At 43.3% G+C, this 24,094-nt stretch overlaps 1 protein-coding gene across 6 annotated transcripts in view; it reads right to left on the bottom strand.

The window, feature by feature from the left end:
• The window catches only part of serac1 (serine active site containing 1), a 198,111-nt gene that overhangs the window by 69,922 nt on the left and 104,095 nt on the right, over positions 1–24,094 (bottom strand). For all 6 annotated transcript variants that reach the window (XR_013578666.1, XM_078556815.1, XM_078556817.1 and 3 more), the window contains 2 exons: positions 14,296–14,458; positions 13,856–14,006 (listed from right to left, as the gene is read on the bottom strand). Coding sequence is in view for 5 of the 6 variants with exons in the window: in XM_078556815.1 (XP_078412941.1) it covers positions 13,856–14,006; positions 14,296–14,458 (314 nt within the window). In the remaining variant the exon portion in view is untranslated. The remainder of the gene's footprint in view (positions 1–13,855; positions 14,007–14,295; positions 14,459–24,094) is intronic.

Genomic DNA, 24,094 nt, shown 5'->3' with positions numbered 1-24,094 from the left:
TTTATTTCCAGATTTTTATTGAATTCAAATTCCACCATCTGCCGTGGTGGGATTCGAATCCGGAGCATTACCCTGGGTCTCTGGATTAGTAGTCCAGTGACAATACCACTACGCCATCGCCTCCCACTTGGTCATAAGGACTTCTACTTCTACTAACATTCCTAGCTTGTCCTATAGTCCTCGTTCTTGCCAAGCTATGACCTCTACTCACATTCCTCTCTCTTTCTGGACTACTACTGATCTTTCTCCCATGCCAGCAGAATCCTGTTCGCAAGTCCGTGATTTTTTCTGCGGTCACAACCACTTTCTGGTCAATTGTCAGAGCTCATACTGCGCTTTTTGAGCTTCCGCATCTTTACCTCGGTTTGCCAATCCATAGTTCTTGTCTCCTGTCCTTCATCCTGCACATTGAGCCAATGTTTGTATTTACCAGTGGCCTTTCCTGCTCTCCCTATGACGGTGGCATCCCTCCACACACTGGTCCCTTCTGGTATGTATGTTACCTTTGTTCCATTCTTGGGTTCCTTTTGGGCAAATAGCCTTATCCTGTACCTTAGTGTACTTTGCTCATTGTCAGTCGACGCTCTATCTGCCATAGTCTGCTCCTGTTGTGTGTATGTGAAGTGCACGGTTCCTCTTCGCTTTCTATGTCCTGTTCAGAACCCGTAAAGGTATAGGCAATGCCAATTAACCTCGAAGAATGTATCCTAACAGTTTGATTGTCGTGTTGCACAATTTCTGCTTTTCCATCACTCTCTTATCATTTTGCCAGGTCCTTTCTACTCTTCCCGGCCTTCCCTTTTGTAATATACCAGGCTTCCTTGTCTAAACTGTTCTCCTGATGGTCTTATGCAGTGCCATAGGGCTTGCCAAATTTTCTTCGACACCTCAGCTTTAATGAAAGCTTTTCTGTCCGCATGCAAAGCATTCAGATGAGCAGAAAAAGTGGAGCTAATGCCAGTCCCTTCTAGAGGAGGAGGAGCATCTAACAACACCGAAGGCAACTTCGGATTTCTTCTGTGCACCAACTGATACAGACTTTATCCCCCAACCATTTGCAAAGTGTTCTTTGCATACACTGTCCATGCCAGTGCCATTTGCAATCTGGTTGATCAGCCAATATTTTATGTACCATGTCATGTATCACCTCATGGTTTCTCTCACAAAGACCATCACTAAACGGGCTCTCAGCTGCAGTGTGCATAACTATGATGTTCAAATTTACACACGCCTCAAAATTCCTCATTGGTGAATTCCCCACCATTATCTGTCAGGAATTTCGTTGGTGTTCCCAATCCTGTTCCCACCCATTTCTCCATGACCTTATCGACAATGGTCCGTTTGTCCTTACTATGTATTATTGCGGATAGGCTGAATCTGGTTGCCATATCCATGAAGGACAGTAAAAAAATACCCCTAATCTTGTCCCAAACTTTTAAGTTCACTGCCACTGCATTGTTAAATTCCCTGGCTCGTGGCAAGCTCATAAAAGGATGCAGCGGTATCTTGCGATGTTTAATACAAATTTCACTGAGCTGTGATTTGCTCAATAAAGTCATCGTATCCTTTGTCAACCACTCCAGCAGCTCTCAGTAGAGTTTTCAGTTTCTGTGGCGCCGGATGTGCAAACTGTCTACTTAACTTCCAAATGATCTTTTTGTCCACCAAATTCTTGTCCCCAGAAGTTAACAAAATTTCATGAACTTCTTGATGAGAAATATCTACCTTCCTTAGTGGTAGGCAGTAATGGCCTGACCGAGTAAAATGTAGATCCACATTTTTTCAGAATACAACTTCTCTATCATTCCTCATGTCTAGCGTCATCTGAGCCTTTTTCATTGTAAATCAACTTCACAATAGTGGCATCTCGCTTGAAGCCACATCAGTACTGATGAACAGACTGATCCCTGCTATCTTACAAGGGAGGACTACCCTTTTGGAGGATGCTAATGTGTTATCATCTCCAAACCTGAAGCAGGTACAGCTTTCATACTCCTTGATGTTCCGCTGGTCTGCCTCATCGAGCTGTTAAGCCAATCCATCCCACACACCGTGAAGTGCAACCACTGTCCAGAATTGCACAGTTGAAGGAATCGACCATCAAGATACTCATCACTGGATTTAAACTTTCAATGACCAACACAATTCCCTCATGGCAGTCACCATCATCACTTTCAGTTTCAGAAGAATCCATCTCGTGGGTCAATTCAAAAACACAATTCTTTCGCTGTGGGAAACTCATCGGGATTTCAAGTTCAAATCTCTTCAATCTTTTATACCATTTATAAAAAACCATAATATATTCCTCCATGGACTGATCATTTGTTTTCTTAAATCTATCAAAGGTTGACCATGCTTCGGTAAGCTTCCAATAAATCATCCTTATTGTAAAACTTATCCAAAAACTATAACAGAAGGTCCAATCCTTCATGATCCAAATCATCCACGTTCCATTCTGAAAATACTTTACTCCTAATCTTACTTTTTGCTGGCAAAGATAACGCCAAAACCATACCTTGCTTCTTTTGGGGTATGGAAGTAACCCGGGTCCACATCTCAACTTCAGCCTTCCATTGCTGATATGCTTCAGACTCAGAAAAAATTGGTGGATAGTCAAAGCTTGCGATATTGCACCGTTCTGCTGCCATTCTGTAACTTAAGTTGTAAGCAGCAGTAATCTTCTTTTCCCTCAGAGAACTGCGACAAAAGACTTCATATCCAACAATCACGAAAGCTTAAAGTTCACCCTCTGCTACCATGTTACTCACAATAAGCGCTTGTCATGGACGAACAAGTCCAAAGCCAGTCTTTTTCCACAAGTTGGTTTATTCATAAGGCAGCTCTTAAGTATAATGGGCTTCCTAGTATCTCACATACCAGAGTGTTCCAGCTGTATCGATTTATACTGTTTTGTTGAGAGAACAAATACCCATCTTCTGTTTTAACTAGCAATTGTCTTTAACAATGTAATTGCTATGCAATGTAATTACTGCTACATTGATGATGTCATTGGGAGCACGACCTGGGCAGTGGCAGGAGCTGAGAGAGAGCGAGCGGGCGAGAGAAAGTTCCAGAGAGAAATAAAAAGCAACCCCGCCGAGAAACATGAGCAAAGCTCATCCATCCGGGCTCAAGAAGTTCATGGACAAGAAACAGTCACTCAAACTGAATGGTGGGAGGAATTCTGCGTGGCTTCAGCCCCTTCATGAATGGGGATTATGCCAGGCCATGAGGTTACAGATTGTGCTCGAGTAAAATTCTGCTGCTGCTGATGGCCACAACACCTCATGGATGCCCAGTCTTGAGTTGCTAGATCTGTTTGAAATCTATCCCATTTAGTACAGTGATAGTGCCACACAACACGGTGTAGGTTATCCTCAACGTGAAGGCAGGACTACGTCTCCACAATGACAACTACCAATACCGTACCATTACCGTGCATTGTTAAAATTCTGCCAAAGGTGTTGGGGAGTGGGAAGTCAATATAGGTACAAGAAAATGGGTAATTTTCAACAGATCTTAGTGTAGGCAGAAAAACTTGCCAAACAGGTAAAGGATAGAATGCTGGCAAGGGAAATATTAGGGTATTTTAGCCTGCAAGTGACTAAAACGTGTCAAAGGATTTCACCTGCAAAGGTCTGAATTGGGGGCAGAGGCAGCCGTGGAAGCAAGCAGTCCTTGTGGTAGGTTGGATGTGGAACTCAGCTCCGGGTCAAATGGGGCCCAATGATGTGAATGGCTGGACCCGGCCTGAGACAGTGGCTTAGGAATGGGATGGAATCAATGGCACGGGAGCAGAATGTGGTGTGGGGGCTGAAGGTGGTAGCTTCAGTCTTCCCAATGTTAAGCACGAGGAAATTATGCCGATGACCAAATGTTGAACATTTGATATCACAAAGGTAGTTGCTGAAGGTGAATAAGATTAGAGTTGAATGTATGGCTTAAAGATTGTGGGAGAAATGGATTTCAATTCTTGGTGCACTGGCACCAGTACTGGGGAAAGAGGGAGGTGTGCCATTGGGAGGGCCTTCGCCTGAATCATGCTGGGGTCAGCGCCCTGGTGAATTGCATAAATAAGGCTATAGAGAGGGTTGTAAACTAAATGGTGGGGGGAAGGATTCACATAAGAGGAGATTAGGAAAGTTAAAGAGAAAGGACAAGGTAATAGTGCAGGTTAATGATAACCGGATGTGAGAGGAAGGAACAAAGCATACAAACATAAGAGTGCACCAGCAAATAAGATCACAGTAGGCAAACAGTAGGTTTGGGCTGGAGAGTTTTAGTTATGAGGAGAGATTGGATAGACTGGGGTTATTTTCCCTGGAGCAGAGGAGATTGAGGGGGGCACATGATTGAGGTGTATAAAATTATGAGGAGCATAGATAGGGTAGACAGGAAGGAACTTTTCCCCTTGGTGGAGGGATCAATAACCAGGGGACATAGATTTAAGGTAAGGGGCAGGAGGTTTAGAGGGGATGTGAGGAAAAATTTTTTCACCCAGAGGGTGGTGGGAATCTGGAACTCACTGCCTGAAAGGGTGGTAGAGGCAGAAACCCTCATAACATTCAAGAAGTATTTGGATGTGCACTTGCGATGCCATGGCATACAAGGCTATGGGTCTAGTGCTGGAAAATGGGATTAGAATAGTTAGGTACTTGTTTGACTGGCGCAGACTCAATGGGCCGAAGGGCCTTTTTCCATGCTGTAGACCTCTATGACTCTCTAAACATGGTAAAAAGACAGAATTAAAAGCTCTTTATCTGAATGCTTGCAGCATTCATGACAAGATGGGTGAATTGATAGCACAAATTGAAATAAATGAGTATGATTTGATAGCCATTATAGAGGTGGCAAGGTGACCAAGGCAGCAAACTGAGTGTTCAAGGGTATTTGACATTTCAGGACAGGAAGAAAAGAAAAGGAGGTGGAATTATCTCTGGTGACTGGTGGGAGTAGTTTACAAGGCCTATAACAGTAGCTACACAGGACAGAGTATGCATCAAGAAAGAATACAAACATATGAATTAGGAGCAGGAGTAGGCCACTCGGCCCCTCGAGCCTGCTCCGCCATTCAATAATACCATGGCTGATCTGAATGTAACCTCAACCCACATTCCTGCCTACCCCCGATAACCTGTCACCCCCTTGTTAATGAAGAATCTATCTAGCTCTGCCTTAAAAATATTCAAAGACTCTGTTTTCACAGCCATGTGAGGAAGAGAGTTCCAAAGACTCTCAACCCTCAGAGAAAAAAATTCTCCTCATCTTTGTCTTAAATGAGCAACCCCATATTTTTAAACAGCATGTCCATGACAGTATCGGTAGGAGTGACCACCGCACAGTCATTATGGAGACGAAGTCACGCCTTCACATTGAGGATAACCTACATCGTATTGTGTGGTACTACCACTGTGCTAAATGGGATAGATTTCAAACAGATCTAGCAACTCAAGATTGGGCATTCATGAGGCGATGTGGGCCATCAGCAGCAGCAGAATTATACTCAAACACAATCCGTAACCTCGTGGCCCGGCATATCCCCCACTCTACCATCAAGCCAGGGGATCAACCCTAGTTCAATGAAGAGTGCAGGAGGGCATGCCAGGAGCAGCACCAAGCATACCTAAAAATGTGGTGTCAACCTGGTAAAGCTATAACACAGGACAACTTGTGTGCCAAACAGCACAAGCAGCAAATGATAGAGAGAACTAAGTGATCCCACAACCAACTGATCAGATCTAAGCTCTGCAGTCCTGCCACATCCAGTCTTGAATGGTGGTGGACAATTAAACAACTCACTGAAGGAGGCGGCTCCACAAATATCCCCATCCGCAATGATGGAGGAGCTCAGCACAGCAGTGCAAAAGATGAGGCTGAAGCATTCGCAACAATCTTCAGCCAGAAGTGCCGAGTGGATGATCCATCTCGTCCTCCTCTGGAGGTCCCCAGCATCACAGATGCCAGTCTTCAGCCAATTCGATTCACGCCATGTAATATCAAGAAATGGCTGAAGGCACTGGATACTGCATAGGCTATGGGCCCTGACAATATTCCGGCAATAATACTGAAGACTTGTGCTCCAGAACTTGCCATGTCCCTAGCCAAGCTATTCCAGTACAGCTACAACACTGGCATCTACCCGGCTATGTGGAAAATTGCCCAGATATGTCCTGTACAAAAAGCAGGACAAATCTAACCTGACCAATTACTGCCCCATCAGTCTACTCTTGATAATCAATAAAGTAGTGGAAGGGGTCATCAACAGTGATATCAAGCGGCACTTGCTTAGCAATAACCTTCTCACTGATGCCCAGTTTGGTTTCCGCCAAGTCCACTCAGCTCCTGGTCTCATTACAGCCTTGGTTCAAACCTGGACAAAAGAGCTGAACTCCCGAGGTGAGGTGAGAGCAACTGCCCTTGACATCATGGCAGCATTTGACCGAGTGTGGCATCAAGGAGCCCTAGCAAAATTGGAGTCAATGGGAACAAAAACAAAAAATGCTGGAAAAACTCAGCAGGTCTGACAGCATCTGTAGAGAGAAAGACAGAGTTAACATTTCGAGTCTGTGTGACTCTTCTTCAGAGTCATACGGACTCGAAACGTTAACTCTGTCTTTCTCTCCACAGATGCTGTCAGACCTGCTGAGTTTTTCCAGTATTTTTGTTTTTGTTTCAGATTTCCAGCATCAGCGGTATTTTGCCGTTATCTTGGAGTCAATGGGAATCAGGTGAAAAACTCTCCTCTGGCTGGAGTCATACCTAGCACGAAGGAAGATGGTTGTGGTTGTTGGAGGTCAGTCATCTCAGCTGTAGGACATCACTGCAATTGTCCCTCAGGGTAGTGTCCTAAGCCCAAACATCTTCAGCTGCTTCATCAATGACCTTCCTTCCATCATAAGGTCAGAAGTGGGGATGTTCGCTGATGATTGCACAATGTTCAGCACCATTCACAACTCCTCAGGTACTGAACCAGCCCATGTCCAAATGCAGCAAGACGTGGACAATATCTAGGCTTGGGCTGGCAAGTGGCAAGTAAAATTCACGCCACACAAGTGTCAGGCAATGACCATCTCCAACAAGAGAGAATCCAATGCCCCTTGATGTTCAATGGCTTTACCATCACTATCAAAATCCTGGGGGTTACCATTGACCAGAAACTGAACTGGACTAGCCATATAAATGCTGTGGCTACAAGAGCAGGTCAGAGGCTAGGAATCATGTGATGAGTAACTCGCCTCCTGACTCCCCAAAGCCTGTCCACCATCTACAAGGCACAAGCCAGGAGTGTGATGGAATATTCCCCGCTTGCCTGGATGAGTGTAGCTCCCAAAACACTGAAGAAGCTGGACATCGTCCAGGACAAAGCAGTCCGCTTGATTGGCACCACATCCACAAAAATTCATTCCCTTCACAACTGACGCACTGTAGCAGCAGTGTGTACCACCTACATGATGCACTGCAGGGATTCACCAAGGCTCCTTAGATGGCACCTTCCAAACTCATGACCACTACCATCTAGAAGGACAAGGGCAGCAGGTACATGGAAAGACCACCACTTGGAAGTTCCCCTCCAAGTCACTCACCATCCTGACTTGGAAATATATTGCCGTTCCTTCACTGTCGCTGGGTCAAAATCCTGGAACTCCCTTCCTAACAGCACTGTAGGTGTACCTACACCAAATGGACTGTGGCGGTTCAAGAAGGCAGCTCATCACCACCTTCTCAAGGGCAACTAGGGGTGGGCAATAAATGCTGGCCCAGCCAGTGAAACTCACATTCCATGAATGAATAAAAAAAAACAAGTGGAAACATTCTCTCCACATCCGCCTGTCATGACCCCTCAGAATCTTAAAGGTTTCAATTAAGTCCTTTCTTACTCTTCTAAATTCCAGTGGATACAAGCCTTACCTGTCCAGCCTTTCCTCATAAGACAACCCACCCACTCCTGGTATTAGTCCAGTAAACCTTCTCTGAACGCATTCACATCTTTCTTTAAATAAGGAGACCAGGACTATACACAATTCTCCAGATGTGGTCTCACCAATGCCCTGTACAACTGAACCTCCCTACTTTTGTAATCAATTCCCCTCATAATAAATGATAACATTTTATTAGCTTTCCTAATTACCTGTGTAATTACTTACACACTAACATTTTGTAATTCCTGCACTAGGACACCCAGATCCCTCTGAATCTCAGAACTCTGTAATCTCTCACCATTTAGGTAATAAGCTTTTTTATTCTTCCTGCCAAAATGAATGGCTTCACATTTGCCCACGTTATAGTCCATTTGCCAGATCTTTGCCCACTCACTTAACCCATCTATGTCACTTTGTAGCCTCCTTACATCCTCTTCACAATTTACTTTCCTACCTATCTTTGTGTCATCAGCAAATTTAGCCACCATTCCTTTGGTTCCTTCATCCAAGTCATTTGTATAAATTGTAAAAAGTCGAGGCCCCAGCACTGATCCCTGTGGCACACCACTCATCACATCCTGCCAACCAGAAAAAGACCCCTTTACGCCAACTCTGTTTCCTGTTAGCTATCCATGCCAATATGTTACAGCCCACACCATGAGCTTTTATTTTCTGCAATAACCTTTGATGTGGCACTTTATCACATGCCTTCTGGAAATCTAAGTACAGTACATCCACTGGTTCCCCTTTATCCACAGCACATGTGACTCCTTCAAAGAACTCCAATAAATTGGCTAAACATGATTTCCCTTTTACAAAACCATGTTGACTCTGCCTCATTGCCTTGATTTTTCTAAGTGCCCTGCTATAACATCTTTAATAATAGCTTCTAACATTTTCCCTTTGACAGATGTTAGGCTAACTGGCCTATAGGTTCCTGCTTTCTGTCTCCCTCCCTTTTTGAATAAAGGAGTCATATTTGCAATTTTCCAATCTAATGGAATCTTCTCTTAATCTAGGGAACCTTGGAAAATTAAAACCAGTGCATCAACTATCTCACTAGCCATTTCTTTCAAAACCTTAGGGTGAAGTCCATCCGGACCTAGGGGATTTGTCAGCTCACAGCCCCAACAATTTGCTCAATACCGCTTCCCTTGTGATTGTAATTTTCCCCAAGTTCCTCCCTCCTTTCCATTTCCTGATTTATAGCTATTTCCAGATGTTACTTGTGTCCTCTATAGTGAAGACCGAAGCAAAATAGTTGTTTAATCCATCCGCCATCTCCCTACTTTCCATTATCAGTTACCCAGATCCACTCTCCATAGGACCAATGCTCAATCTTCTGATCTGCTACCTGCCTTTGCGCAATTATATGCTTTTTCTTTAAGTTTGATACTGTCTTTAGCTTTTTTAGTTAATCACAGGTGGTGGGATTTTTCTTTCTCATTGGAACGTATATATTCTGGGTATTCTGAAATATCCATTTAAATGTCCACCACTGAACCTCTACCGACCTACCCCTTCACCTCATTTGCCAGTTCACTTTAGCTAGCTCTGCTTTCATGCCCTCATAATTGCCCTTATTTAAGTTTAAACTACTAGTCTTGGATGCACTCTTTTTTCCTTCAAAATTAATGTAAAATTCAATCATATTATGATCGCTGCTATCTAGGGGTGCCTTCACTAGGAGATTATCAATTAATCCTATCTCGTTGCTCAATACCAGGTCAAGTATAGCCTGCTCTCCGGTTGGCTCCAGAGCGTGCTGTTCCAAGAAACCATCCCGAAAACATTCTATGAACTCCTCATTTAGGCTACTTTTCCTCATCTGATTTTTCTAGTCTTTATGTAGATTAAAATCCCCATGACTATTGCTGTACCTTTCTGGCAAACTCCCATCATCTCTTCTTTTATACTCTGTCCTACTGTGTAGTTACAATTAGGAGGCCCACTCCTACAAGTGACTTCTTGCCTTTATCAAACCTCATCTCAAACCAAACCACTTAGAAGAATCCAGGTTTCTTGAACTTGGGTCATCCCTCTCTAATGCGCTGATACCATCATTAATTAACAGAGCCAACCCTCCACCTTTTCCTAACTTTCTGTCCTTCCTAAATGTCACGTACCCATCAATATTCAAGTCCCAATCTATGTCATCCTGTAGCCATGTCTCTGTAATCGCTATCAGATCGTACTTATTTATTTCTATTTGCGCTATCAGTTTATCTGTTTTGTTTTGAATGCTACGTGCGTTTAGATACAGAGCCTTGTGTTTTTGTGGTGTCTAGCCTCATCTGCTGATTTACTCTTGGAATTGTACTCTCTGTCCCTTTCTGTCACAGTCTATCATTTCCCATATTAATATCTGTCCCTCTTGCCTCGTCTCTACTCTTTGGTTTACCACATCTTCCCAAATCTGATCCCTAGCCACCACTATTCAGTTTAAAACCCTCTCTACTTCCCTAGTTAGGCAGCTTGCGAGGACACCAGCTCCAGCACGGTTCAGGTGTAAACCGGCCCAATGGTACAGATCTCACTTTCCTGAATACTGGTGCCAGTGTCTCCCACACCAGTCTTTGACCACACATTCATTTCTTAATCTTATTTGTCCTATGCCAACTTGCACGTGGCTCAGGTAATTATCCAGAAATTATTACCTTTGAGGTTCTGCTTCTTATTTTGGTGCCTAGCTCGTCATACTGACTGTGCAGAGCCGCCTTCCTCATCCTGCCTATGTCATTGGTGCCTACATGGAGTACGACATCTGGATCCTCCCCCTGCCACTGCAAGTTCCTCTCCAGCCCTGAGCAGACGTCCAAAACTCTGGCACCAGGCAGGCAACAAAGCCGCCGGTACTCTCGCTCCTTGCTACAAGGAAGTGTGTCTACTGTCCCCTACTACCACTACATTCCTTTTTGCTATCCCCACTTGGGTGGCTTCCTGTCCCATGGTGCCATGGTCAGTTTGCTCATCCACCCTGCAGCCCCCTCTCTCCTCCAAACAAGCTGAGAGAACCTCAAACCTGTTAGACAATTGCAGAAGCTCACACTCCCACACTCTGGGTCCCCTTATCTGCCTCAATCGCAGTTACACCCTCCTATCCCTGGCCACTGACCAAATCAGAAGACCCTATCCCAAGTGCTGTGACTACCTCCTGGTATAAAGCATCCAGGTAACTTTACCCTTCCTGATATGTCGCAGAGTCTGCAGCTCAGCCTCCAGCTCAATGACTCTGGGCCAAAGTTCCTCGAGCTGCAAACAATTTCTGTAGACGTGTTTGCCCTGGATCACAATGCTAGCCAGGAGCTCCCCCACGCTGCTGTCTTGCTAGAGGCTTGCTAGAAAGGTACAATATATGTGGGTGACTTTAATCTTCACCTCAATTGCACAATTTAAATTGACAAAAGTAACTGGAGGAGGAGTTCATAGAGTGTATTCCAGACAGTTTCTTAGGACAATACATTCTGGAACCTACCAGGGACCAGATGAATGCACTGCCTGGGAGGGTGGTGGAGGCGGGTTGCCTCACATCCTTTAAAAAGTACCTGGATGAGCACTTGGCACATCATAACATTCAAAGCTATGGGCCAAGTGCTGGTAAACGGGATTAGGTAGGTAGGTCAGGTGTTTCTCATGTGTCGGTGAAGACTCGATGGGCCGAAGGGCCTCTTCTGCACTGTAATTCTGTGATTCAGGCTACTTTAAACCTGACAATGTGTAATGGGGAAGGAATAATTAAAAACTTCATGGCAAAAGGTCCTCTAGGCAAGTGTGATCATAATTCTCAACGAGATATATTCCATTCAGGAAAAAGGACGCATCATCTGTAGCTACTGAAGGAAGTTAAGGGTGGTACCAAATTGAAAGGAAAGGCGTACAATGCTGTGAAGATTGGGAAAGTTTTAGAAACCAGTAAAAGATGACTTAAAGAACAATAAAGAGGGACAAATTGGAGTATGAGAAAAAACTAGTAAGAAATATAAAAACAGAAAAAGTTTCTAATGTGTATAAAAAGAAAAAGAGTAGGTAAAGTGAGCATTGGTTGCTTAATAGGGAGAGACTGGGGAATTAATAATCGGAAATGAGAAATAGCAGAGATTTTAAACTGTATTTTGTAATCACCTTCACCGTAGAAGACACAAAAAGCAACACAAGTGTATTAGAAAATCAAGAGGCAAAAGGAAGAGAGGAATTTTTAAAATTCACTAGAGAAAAAGCAATTTGAATACTAACACTAATACTAAGCTATAGGCCAATTAGCCTAACATCTGTCATTGGAAGAATGCTAGAATCCATTATTAAAGAGGATATTTAGAAAATTATAATACAATCAGGTAGAGTCAAGGGTTTTGTGTAAGGGAAATCATGTTTGATAAACTTATTAGAACTCTTTGAGGATGTAACAAGCAGGGTGGATAAAGTAGAAGCAGGAGATGAATTTCCAAGAAGCATTTGATAAGTTGCCGTATAAAAGGCTACTACGCAAGATAAGAGCTTATTGTGCTGGGGTGATACATATTAGCATGGATAGAGGACTGGCTATCTAACAGGCAACAGAGAGTCAGGGGAAATGGGTCATTTTCAGCATGACAAACGTTACTGGAGTGCCTCAGGGGTCAGAGCTAGGCCCTCAAATATTTCTGAACCATATTAATGACTTGGATGAAGTACTGTATTATAGTCAAATTTGCCAATGATACGAAGAAAGTAGGAAAGCAAATTGTGAGGAAGATACAAAGAGCTTGCAAAAGGGTATAGATAGATTAAATGATTGAACCAAAATTTGGGATGGAGTAGAATGTGGGAAAATGTGAGGTTGTCCACTTTAGCAGGAAGAATAGAAAAGTATATTATTTAAATGGAGAGAGATTGCAGAATGCTGCAGTACAGAGGGCCTAGGTGGCCTTGTACAAATTCACAAAAAGTCAGCATTCAGGTACAGCAAATAATTAGGAAGGCAAACAGAATGTTGATCTTTATTGCAAGGGGGATGGAGTATAAAAATAGGGAAGTCTTGCGACAACTGTACAGGACATTGGTGAGACCACACCTAGAGTACTGTGTACAGTTTTGGTCACCTTAGTTAAGGACGGGCATACTTGCATTGGAAGCAGTTCAGTGAAGGCTCCCTCAGCTGATTCATGGGATGAAGGGTTTAGTCCTAGGAAGAAAGGCTGAGCAGATTGGGCCTATATTCTTATTAGAGTTTAGAAGAATGAGAGGTGATCTTATTGAAACATAAAAGATTCTGAGGGGCCTTAACAGGGTAGATGCTGAGAGGATGTGTTCCCTCGTGCAAGAATCTAGAAGAATTTAAATAAGGGGTCTCCCATTTAAGATGAAAAGGGGAGGAATTTCTTCTCAGACAGTTTGTCTGTAGAATTCTCTTCCCCAATGAGCATTAAAGTTAGGTCATTGAATATATTCAAGGCTGAGTTAGACCGGTTTTTTATTGACAAGGAAATCAAGGGTAATGGGAGTGCAGGCAGAAAAATGGAGTTAAGGCCGCAATCAGATCAGCCACCATCTTATTTAATGGCAGAGCAGGCTCAAGAGGCTGAATGGCCTACTCCTGTTCCTATTTCTTACATTCTTCTGTTCATATGTTGAGACAGATGCAGCGATGATATTACCAAGGGATAACACAAATAAACAAGGAAACAAAGGAACCAAGGGTCATTTTCCCTATTGTAATACCAAAAGGGTTAAAATTAATTCACTGATCCCATGCACTGAGAGGTGAGCTGCACTCGAAGGGAGTGTGTCAGAATATTGAGCCGAATAGGTTAACTTACAAAGCAATCAGTTACACGCTGAAGGCAGAATGGCAAGCATCATGTTCTTGAAAGGTCAGCTTCTTAAATACCTTTCCCGTTGTGAACATGCCAAAGGTTAATTATTTTCAAAGAACAAACAGCATTTCAATATCCATTTACCTGGTCCTAAACTGAGGATGAAGAATATATATTCCGTCCTCATACTTCTCCTCCACGGTTTCCCTATCAAGGTTAGCCAAGGCTCTTGCCGCATGTGAAGCCTGAATAACGTGTGGTGATTTCATCACTTCAGCTAGTATACCAATCCATCCTATAATTAAAGAATCCTGTACCTTAGATTACACATTCCACAACCTGTCACTTCTTCAGTAAGAATAACATATTCAACAACAGTGATGCCTTCACAATATTTTGAAGTCAGTGGATAAACAATAGCTTGAATATGCTAATAACCATTAGAGAAAATTGAATATAAACAGCTATAATAAAATAAAATATACATCTTTCTCATGATTACGTAAATTGTATAAAGCACTGGATTAATCTTCCATTATTTTCATAATAATTGGAAGATTTGACACATGATGCTTTTACTGCACCTGACTGAGCAATGGCAGAGTGAAGATGTTCATGTAAAGCTAGATTTCCAATTGTCCGTATGATATTTCTTTGAATTTTCTGAGAATCATGACGTAGTTGGTATATTTTCTGAAGCAACTGCAGACCTCCATTCATTACGATCTTGTCACAGTGGCTAGGAACCTGGTATTAGTGCCAGTTAAAAGAGAGAGTCATTTCAGCTTAAAGAAAGCAGTACAAATACAGTAGAGGCAGCATCACGCAGCAAAATGACACAATGCTATAGAAAATAGATCTCCTTTTTCAAAAATAACTATTAATTACACTTGCATTTGATAGTAGAAATTTATCTCTCTATTTCGTGACGGGAGTAATGGGGATGAGGGGGGAGCTACTCCAACACAAAGCTCATATGTTCTCTACGATGCACTGCACTGCAGATGCTGGAAATCTGAAATTTCAGAAGAGCATTACAGACTCAAAACGTTAACTCTGTTTCTCTCTCCACAGAAGCTGCCAGACCTGCTGAGTTTTTCCAGCATTTTTTGTCTTTATCTCTCACGGTCTCTCTTGGTTTCCTCCTTGGTACAGCAATTTCCCAGACAACAGTAAGCCCCCAAAAAAGCACCACAGCAGTACATTCCCATTACCTGTTCTGTCATGCTCTTCCAACACTGCAACACTGAAATGGCAACATTTCCTCGTGAAAGCTACTGCTGCCAATTTAAAATTAGAAACAGCAACTAGCAAAGGTGCTAGAAGAGGTGATTTTAAAGCAACAGCTAGGAGAAAGAGATGCCACATAAATATCACAGAGCTGCAGGAACAAAGCAGTGGCCCTTACAATTCTGTTGCTATAATGAGGAAAAAACACAAAGATGCATTTGTGGATAACTCTAAAGGGCGGAATTTGGTCGGAATCAACTTTTCAACATTTTGGGGTGTTCCTGCTCCCAATTCAGATGTTTGTATATTCTTGATTAACAAGGGGGTGAAAGGATGTCAGGGGTAGGAAGGAATGTGGGATTTAGGTTACAATCAGATCAGCCATGATCTTATTGAATGGTGAAGCAGGCTCGAAGGCTGAGTGGCCTAATCCTGCTCCTAATTCATATGTTCGTATGTTGGTGGAACTTCAGGGGAATTTGTCCTTTACATGAATTACTTGATATTTGAGTATATGAAGCATATGATGTTGGGCTAAAAGCTTTTATGATTGTTAAGTTTTTGAGATGACAAGATACCATATCACAGACAGATTGGGTGGCATAAAACCCACCCTCTGTTGAAATGAGCAGGCAAACATAGAAAAATGCAAAGATATGAATATGAGCATACCAAAATAAAAATGTAATAGTCTTTTTGATTCAAGTTTCTATATTAACATTTAAAGCCTATGCCTTTAAACTTCCCTCCTGTGACAGATTGAATTGTTTTCCTCACTGACTTTAAAATTTAAATAGTGTTTTAATCTTAGATCAGCTAGAGTGATAGTGATGAATTTGGCCAGAAGACAGGAAATCCCAAAGGTAGGGCACAAATTAAATTGGGTCTCGTGGTCGTTCAGGCAGGCAACGGCGGGACATGAAAGCAGATTTCATTGCTTGCATCCAATTAATGACTTGCGCATGTCCATCAAATCTAAACCCTTTGCCCCAAAGAGAACAATCCCAGATTCTTCAGCCTAACCTTGTAGCTAAATTCCATCTTTCCTGGAACCAGTGTGGTAAAGTTCCTTTGGGTCTTCTAAAGGAACCCCACATCCTTCCTAACGTGTGGTGACCAGAACTGGATGTTGCCTAAGTAGAACTTTATAAAGGTTCAGCATAACCTTCCTGCATTTATACTCAATACCTCTATTTATGTAGCCCAAGATCTGAGATGGTTTGCTAATTACTCACTCAAATGTCCTGCCCCCATCAAAAATCAATGCACATGAGCCCTCCACACCCTGTATTCCTTCACAATCTTTAGACCTGTGCCATCAAGTAAATAGTCTGTTCCTATTTCTTCTGCCAAAATACCTCGATTGAACTTGCCTCCACCTTCACATTTTCAGGCACTGCATTTCAGATCCTAACCACCTCCTGCATAAAAAAAGCTTTTCATATTGCCATTGCTTCTTTTACCAATTACCTTAAATTTGTGTCCTCCGGTTCTCGATCCTTCCAGCAAGGGGATCAGTTTCTCCTTATCCATCCAAACCCTTCATGATTTTGAATGCCTCTAGCTAATCGCCTCTCAACCTTCTCTTCTCCAAGGAAAACAGTCCCAACTTCTCCAATCTATCTGCATAACTGAAGTTCCTCATACATGGAATCATTATTGTGAATCTTTTCTGTGACATCTCTAAATGCCTTCACATCCTTCCTGAAGTGTGGTGCCCAGAACTGGGCACAATATTCCAGTTGAGGTCCAACCAGTGTTTTATACAGGTTTAACATAATTTCTTTGCTTTTGTACTCTATGCCCCTATTGATAGAGCCCAGGTTCCCGTTGGCTTTATTATGCACTCTCAACCTGTCCTGCCACCTTCAATTATGTGTGTGTATATATATATATATATATATATATATATATATACCCGTATATATACCCAGGTCCCTTTGCTCCTGTACGCCCTTTAGAATTATACCCTTTATTTTATATTGTCTCTTACATTTTTCCACCAAAATCAATCAATTCATGCTTCTCTGTGTTAAATGTCATTTGCCACTTGACCCCAGCAACATTTTTGTGTTTTTATAAAGTTCTACATTATCCTCCTCACAGTTCACAATACTTCCAAGTTCTGTATCATCCAAAAATTTTGAAATTGTGCCCTGGACTCCAAGGTCCAGGTCTTTAATATATAACAGAAAGAGCAAGGGTCCCAACATCAACCCGAGGAACTCCACTACAAACCTTCCTCCAGTCCAAAAAACAACAACCACTACTACTTTGTTTCCTGTGACTTAGCCAGTTTTGTATCCATACTGCTACTGTCCTTCTTATTCCACAAGCTATAACTTTGCTCATGAGTCTGTTGTGTGGCACTATATCAAATGCTTTTTGTTGGAAGTCCATGTACACCACATCAACATCATTATCCTCATCAACCCTCTTGTTGCCTCATCAAAAAACTCACGCAAGTTAGTTAAACACAATTTGCCCTCAATAAATCCATGCTGGCTTCCTTTATTTATCCACATTTGCCCAAGAGACTATAATTTTGTCCCAAGTTATAATTTCTAGATGTTTCCCCACCACCAAGGTTAAACTGACACACCTGCAGTTGCTGGCTTATCTTTTTATCCTCTTTTGAACATATTGCAATTCTCCAGTCCTCTGGCGCCACCCCCGAGTCTAGAGAAGATTGAAATATTATGGCCAGTGCCTCCACAATTTCAACTCTCGCTTCCCTTAGTATACTTGGATGCATCTCATCTAGTCCTGATGTCTTATCAACTTTAAGTACAGGCCACCTGTCCAATAACTCCCCCTTATCAATTTTAAACAGTTCAAGTATCTGAACTACCTCCTCTTTCACCATGATTCCTTTTCCTTGGTAAAGATAGAAGCAAAATATTCATCTAATACCTCAGCCATGCCCTCTGCTTCGATGCATAAATCTACTTTTGGGTCCATAATCAGTCCCACTCCTCCTTTTACCACCCTTTTAGTATACCTATAGAAGGCTTTTGAGTTCCCTTTTATGTTATCTGCTAGTATTCTCTCTTTGCTTCTCTTATTTGCTTTTCACTTCCTGTCTCAACCTTCCATATTCAGCCTGATTCTCGATTGTATTATCCACCTGACATCTATCATAAGCACACTTTTTCCTCTTCATCTTAATCTTTATCTGATTCATCATACAGGGGCTCTGGATTTGTTTTGCCTTACCTTTCTCCTTCGTGGGAATATGCCTCGACTGTGCCCAAACTCTCTCTTCTTGAAAGGTAACCCATTATTCAGCTACTATTTTTCCTGCCAACCTTTGATTCCAACTTATCTGGCCCAGATCCGTTCTGGGAAGACTTTTCAATGAAAGACTGATCCAAGAGAGAAGACTGAAGAACATCACCCACTGGACTCTCTAGGACTAGAACTCAGGACAATTTGAAGAACTTGTTGCTCCCTCGAAGCACACAGGGAAGGATCTTCAGAAGGTGATTGATCTTCAACTCCAGGGAAGGCTGTCACAGCTGCATCACTGACCATTGCATTGAAGACTGAGAAGGCACTGAAGATCAAAGATTTCAATGAACTTAGGCAATGATGGAATAATCGACCAAATTCCTGCAAGACTGTCAGGAAAAGAGATGATTTTCCAATTACATTTCAGGAGGACTGTCTACTTTCTGTAGGTAGTAGTAAGAGAGGTAAGGTTGTTCTACTATGGGCAATGGGAAGAATTGCTGAGGATATGGAAGCAAGACAGCCTCATCTTTTGTAATGAGACAAATTTCCTGTAGGCAATTGACTCAGGGACAAGACTTCCATATAGGGTTCTGCAGCTTCAGAAGTGCTAAAGATTCTGCCATAGCTTCTGTGTCAAACTCCAGCTCTGGAGATAAGACGACCTTCAGTTGGGACTGAAGAATAGGTGTCAATTGACTTTCATGCCTGGAAGGTACCAGCTCTTTAGCAGTGTGATCCTCTATGGACTCTGACATGGACTCAGGCAAGATCCACTGCTTCCAAATAAAAGGCTGAAGTTTGTAGCATGAAAGACAAGTGACTTGTTCAAAGTGGGAGCATCATCTGGTTTTTCTAGAATTCCTAAAAGTATGCCAACATCATTACTCCACAAGCATATATGTTAATTGTGAAGAACATAGAGAATCAACAATCTCCCACCCTTTGTAGTGAAAAGAAGCAATATCTTGCCTTTAATTGGACAGTCTATGCCAACTGGACCTTATAATTTGATGACGATGAAGGATCATTGGCTAAAGCGGAATGCTCGAGGTAATTTACAGCAGCTCAAGTATCAATTTAAAATTTTTATCGAAGCCTTGAAATTGGACTGTAACTGGCCAAAAGTCTGGACTTCCCCTTGGAACTCTGTAATTTTGTCTTTTTCTTGACGTTCCATTTCTTGAATAGAGTGTATTTCATACTTTCTTGTTTTCTACTGCAATTAAAACTGTTGGGTTTTCAAAAATGCTTCAGATGTCCAGTTTTACCACACTGGAAGCATTCCGTGCCCCCTGCTGGGCAGTCCTGGCATCCATGATGGGTTTCCCCCTAAAACGCAAGCATCTCAAAATGGCTGCCGGCATTGAGTTTCCCACGCTTTTGCCTAGTTTGGCACATTTTTTTAATGGGTGGGGCTGCTGCTCTTGGGCCTACCCAATCAACGGAGTCATGTGAAGCCTCGGAGTCGCTTTGAATTATAGCCCAATTAAATTCTCCAAGCTTGGCCTGCCTTGCACATTGGGCGGCTTGATCTAAAGGAAGGTGATTTTTGGTCTGTAGAAAGTTGGAGGCTGGGATGTTTTAGCCCTGTTGTGGTGGACCCACCGCAGGAGATTCGGTGGCCCAGCCAAAAGTTCATAGACTATCGGCAGGACAGGATGATTCCGGCAGCTGGAGGGGCTGGAAAATCCTGCCCGGAGAGTTTTTCATCCTGGAGACCCATGACTATGTGATCATGGATTAGCTCGTCCTTCGGTGCCCAGTATCTGCAAGAACTAGCTGGGTGACATCGGCGGATCATGAATAATTCAATTGATTCCCCAGGTCATTGCAGCTGCTAGTTCAATTAATAATTTTTGCTTTGGGCTGAAGTAAGTGTTGAAGGCTTTAAGGGTCGTCTCAAAGTCCACAGTGGACTCCTGCACCTGTTAGGAGAACGTCATCTGCACCTGTTAGGAGAACGTCATCTGCACCTGTTAGGAGAACGTCATCTGCAACTGGACCTACAGCATAAAGAAAGGAACGAACATGAAGCTTTTGCTCTTTTTCGTGAAGGCCTGATGTTGCTCGATACCAGAGAAAATGGCGTTTCCATAAATCCCACTTCTAACCTCTCTGTGGGCCCTCGAGGCAGTCAAATGGACGGGGTGGGGGCAGGGACTGCTCACCAGGGACAATCAGGACCAGAGTCAGAGAGATCTACAGCACAGAAAAAGGCCCTTCGGCCCTTCAAGTCTGTGCCGGTCAAACAAGTACCTAACTATTCTAATCCCATTTTCCAGCTCTAGGCCCATTGTCTTGTATGCCATGGCATCACAAGTGCACATCCAAATATTTCTTAAATGTTATGAGGGTTTCTGCTTCTACCACCCTTTCAGGCAGTGAGTTCAATTCCCACCATCCTCTGGGTGAAAAAATTCTTCCTCACATCCCCTCTAAACCTCCTGCCCCTTACCTTAAATCTATGCCCCCTGGTTATTGATCCCTCCATCAAGGGGAAAAGTTCCTTCCTGTCTACCCTATCTATGCCCCTCAGAATTTTATACACCTCAATCATGTCCCGCCTCAATCTCCTCTGCTCCAAGGAAAGTAACCCCAGTCTATCCAATCTCTCCTCAAAACTAAAACTCTCCAGCCCAGGCGACATCCTGGTAAATCTCCTCTGCACTCTCTCTAATGCAATCACATCCTTCCTATAATGTGGATTCCAGAACTGCACGCAATACTCTAGCTGTGGCCTAACCAGGTTTTTTTTACAGTTCCAGCATAACCTCCCTGCTCTTGTATTCTGAGCCTCGGCTAATAAAGGCAAGTATACCGTATGCCTTCTTAACCACCTTATCTACCTGTCTAACTTAAGGGACCGCTGGACATGCACGCCAAGGTCCCTCTGACCCTTCCTAGGGTACTACCATTCATCGTGTTTTCCCATGCCTTGCTGGTCCTGCCCAAGTGCATCGCCTCACACTTATCCAGATTAAAAGCCATTTGCCACTGATCAGCCAATCTGACCAGCCCATCTATATCCTCCTGTAATCTAAGGCTATCCTCCTCACAATTTACCAACCCACCAATTTTCGTGTCATCCACGAACTTACTGATCAACCCATCTACATTCAAGTCTAAATCATTTATATACACCACAAACAGCAAGGGACCCAAAACCGATACCTGTGGAACCCCACTGGACATCCAGTCACAAAAACACCCCTCGGCCATCACCCTCTGCTTCCTGCCACTTAGCCAATTCTGGATCCAATTTGCCAAATTGCCTTGGATCCCATGGGCTCTTACCTTCGTTATTAGTTTCCCATGCGGGACCTTATCAAAAGCCTTGCTGAAGTCCAAATAGACTACATCAAATGCATTGCCCTCATCTAAACACCTGGTTGCCTCTTCGAAAAATTCAATCATACTGAGTGAGACACAGCCAGAGTGAGTGGGGTATTGGCAATTTGGTGCACAGTGGGAACTCGGTGCATAGGGGAAGAGGTGCTCTTTGCATTTTTTCTTTGCTACCAATTTCTTAAATCTTCAGAAAGTGGTCTTGCTCTGCTGCAGCAGTAGAGGCTACAAGGGAAAGGAAGGACTGGTGAGTAGTGGGTAAGGTCGGGTAAGTATTTACTACTTATATCGCTTTTGTTAAAGGTCTTTTTGTGGTTTATAGTTTTTTATTCTGTAGTAACGAGGATCAGGGAAGAAGGGCCCGAGAGTAATTGATTTAAAAGTTTTAATTTAAAGGGATAAGTCATGGCAGGAGAGCTCAAAGCCACGATGTGCTCCTCGTGTTCCATGTGGGAATCCGGGAACATTTCCAGTGCCCGGAACCAGCATGCATGCAGGAAATGTGTCCAGCTGCAGCTCCTGGATGCTCGGGTTTCAGAGCTGGAATGGCAGCTGGGGCCACAGTGGAGCATCCGTGAGTCTGAGAGCATCGTGGGTAGCATGTTTAGAGAGGCGGTCACACTGCAGCTGAAGGGACTTGAGGAAGGAAGGGAATGAGTGACTACCAAGCAGTCCAAGAGAAACAGGCAGGTAGTTCAGGAGTGCCCAGGGATCCCGCTCGCAAATCGGTATTCCATTTTGGAGTTTCCTCCAGAGAGTGAAGACAGGACGAAGCTTCTGGCACCACAAGCAGCCTGTCTGTACAGGAGGGGAGGAAGAAAGGAAGAGCAATAGTAATAGCGGATTCTATAGTCAGGAGAACAGATAGGCGCTACTGTGGCCACCAACGTGACTCCAGGATGGTGTGTTGCCTCCCTGGTGCCAGGGTCACGGATGTCACTGAACGGCTGCAGGGCATCCTGAAGGGGGAAGGTGATTAGGTAGAGGTTAAGGTACATGTTGGTCCCAATGACATAGGTAGAAAGAGGGATGAGGTTTTCCATCAAGAATTCAGGGAGTTAGGTGGTAGACTGAAAAGCAAGACTCTGGGTTACTCCCAGTGCCATGTGCTAGCGAGCTCAGAAGTAGGAGAATAGTGCATATGAATCTGTGGCTTAAGAGTTGGTGCAGGATGGAAGGTTTCAGAATCCTGGATCAATGGGACCATTTCTGGGGAAGGTGGGACCTGTACAAGCGGGATGGTCTACATCTGAACCAGAGCGGGACTAACATCCTTGCGGGCGGGTTTGCTAGTGCTGTTGGGAGAAGTTTAAACTAATTCGGCAAGGGGGGTGGACACAGAATGTTAGCAGAATAGGGACACATCATAATACAGTAAAACAATCAAGTCAGAGGGAGTACGGCTGCATTAAGTTTCAAGTGAGTAAGGCAAGGCTGGATGACCTCTACTTTAATGCCAGGAGTATTACAGGTAAAACGGATGAGTTAAGGGTGAGGATTGACACGTGGAATTGTGATATAGTAGCCATCACTGAGATGTGGTTGAGGGAGGGGCAGGATTGGCAGCTCAACATTCCGGGATATAGAATCTTCAGGCAAGACAGGGGAGGCGGTAAAAGAGGAGGAGGCATTGCATTAGTCAAGGAGTCCGTTACTGCAGTAAGGAGAGATGATATCTTGGAGTCAAATGAAGCTTTGTGGGTTGAGCTTAGGAATATAAAAGGGGCAGCCACATTGTTAGGTGTTTATTATAGGCCCACAGATAGTCAGCAGGAAATTGAGGAGCAAATATGTGCACAATTTGCGGAGGCGTGTAAAAACAATAACAATAGGGTAATTATATTAGGTGATTTCAACTTTCCCAACATTAATTGGGATAGACATAGTGTTAAGGGCTTGGATGGAGTGGATTTCTTGAAATGTGTACAGGAGAACTTTTTAGGTCAACATGGAGAGGGTCCAACAAGGGACGGCGCAGTGCTGGACCTAATTCTGGGGAATGAAGCTGGACAGGTGGCTGAGGTGGTGGTGGGGGAGCATTTTAGTGATAGCGACCACAACATGGTACAATTTAAGCTTGTTATGGACAAAGAAATAGACAAGTTACAAAAAAATGTTTTAGATTGGGGGAGAGTGGATTTCAGTAAAATAAGGCAGGATCTGGCCAAGGTAGACTGGGAACAGCTACTTGTGGGGAAAAGTTGAAATCACCTAATATAATTACCCCAATGTTTTTGTTTTTACACACCTCTGCAAATTGTGCGCATATTTACTCCTCAATTTCCCGCTGACTATCTGTGGGCCTATAATAAATGCCTAACAATGTGGCTGCCCCTTTTTTATTCCTAAGGTCAGCCCACAAAGATTCATTCGATGCCCCCTCCTAGATATCATCTCTCCTTACTGCAGGTTCTGACTTCTTAACTAATAATGCAATGCCTCCTCCTCTTTTACTGCCTCCCCTGTCTTGCCTGAAGATTCTATATCCCGGAATGTTGAGCTGCCAATCCTGCCCCTCCCTCAACCACATCTCAGTGATGGCTACTATATCACAATTCCACATGTCAATCCTCA

This window comes from Cetorhinus maximus, chromosome 14, assembly GCF_964194155.1.
Source record: "Cetorhinus maximus chromosome 14, sCetMax3.hap1.1, whole genome shotgun sequence".
NCBI classification, from domain to species: Eukaryota; Metazoa; Chordata; class Chondrichthyes; order Lamniformes; family Cetorhinidae; genus Cetorhinus; species Cetorhinus maximus.
This window is presented reverse-complemented; position numbering and strand designations above follow the sequence as displayed.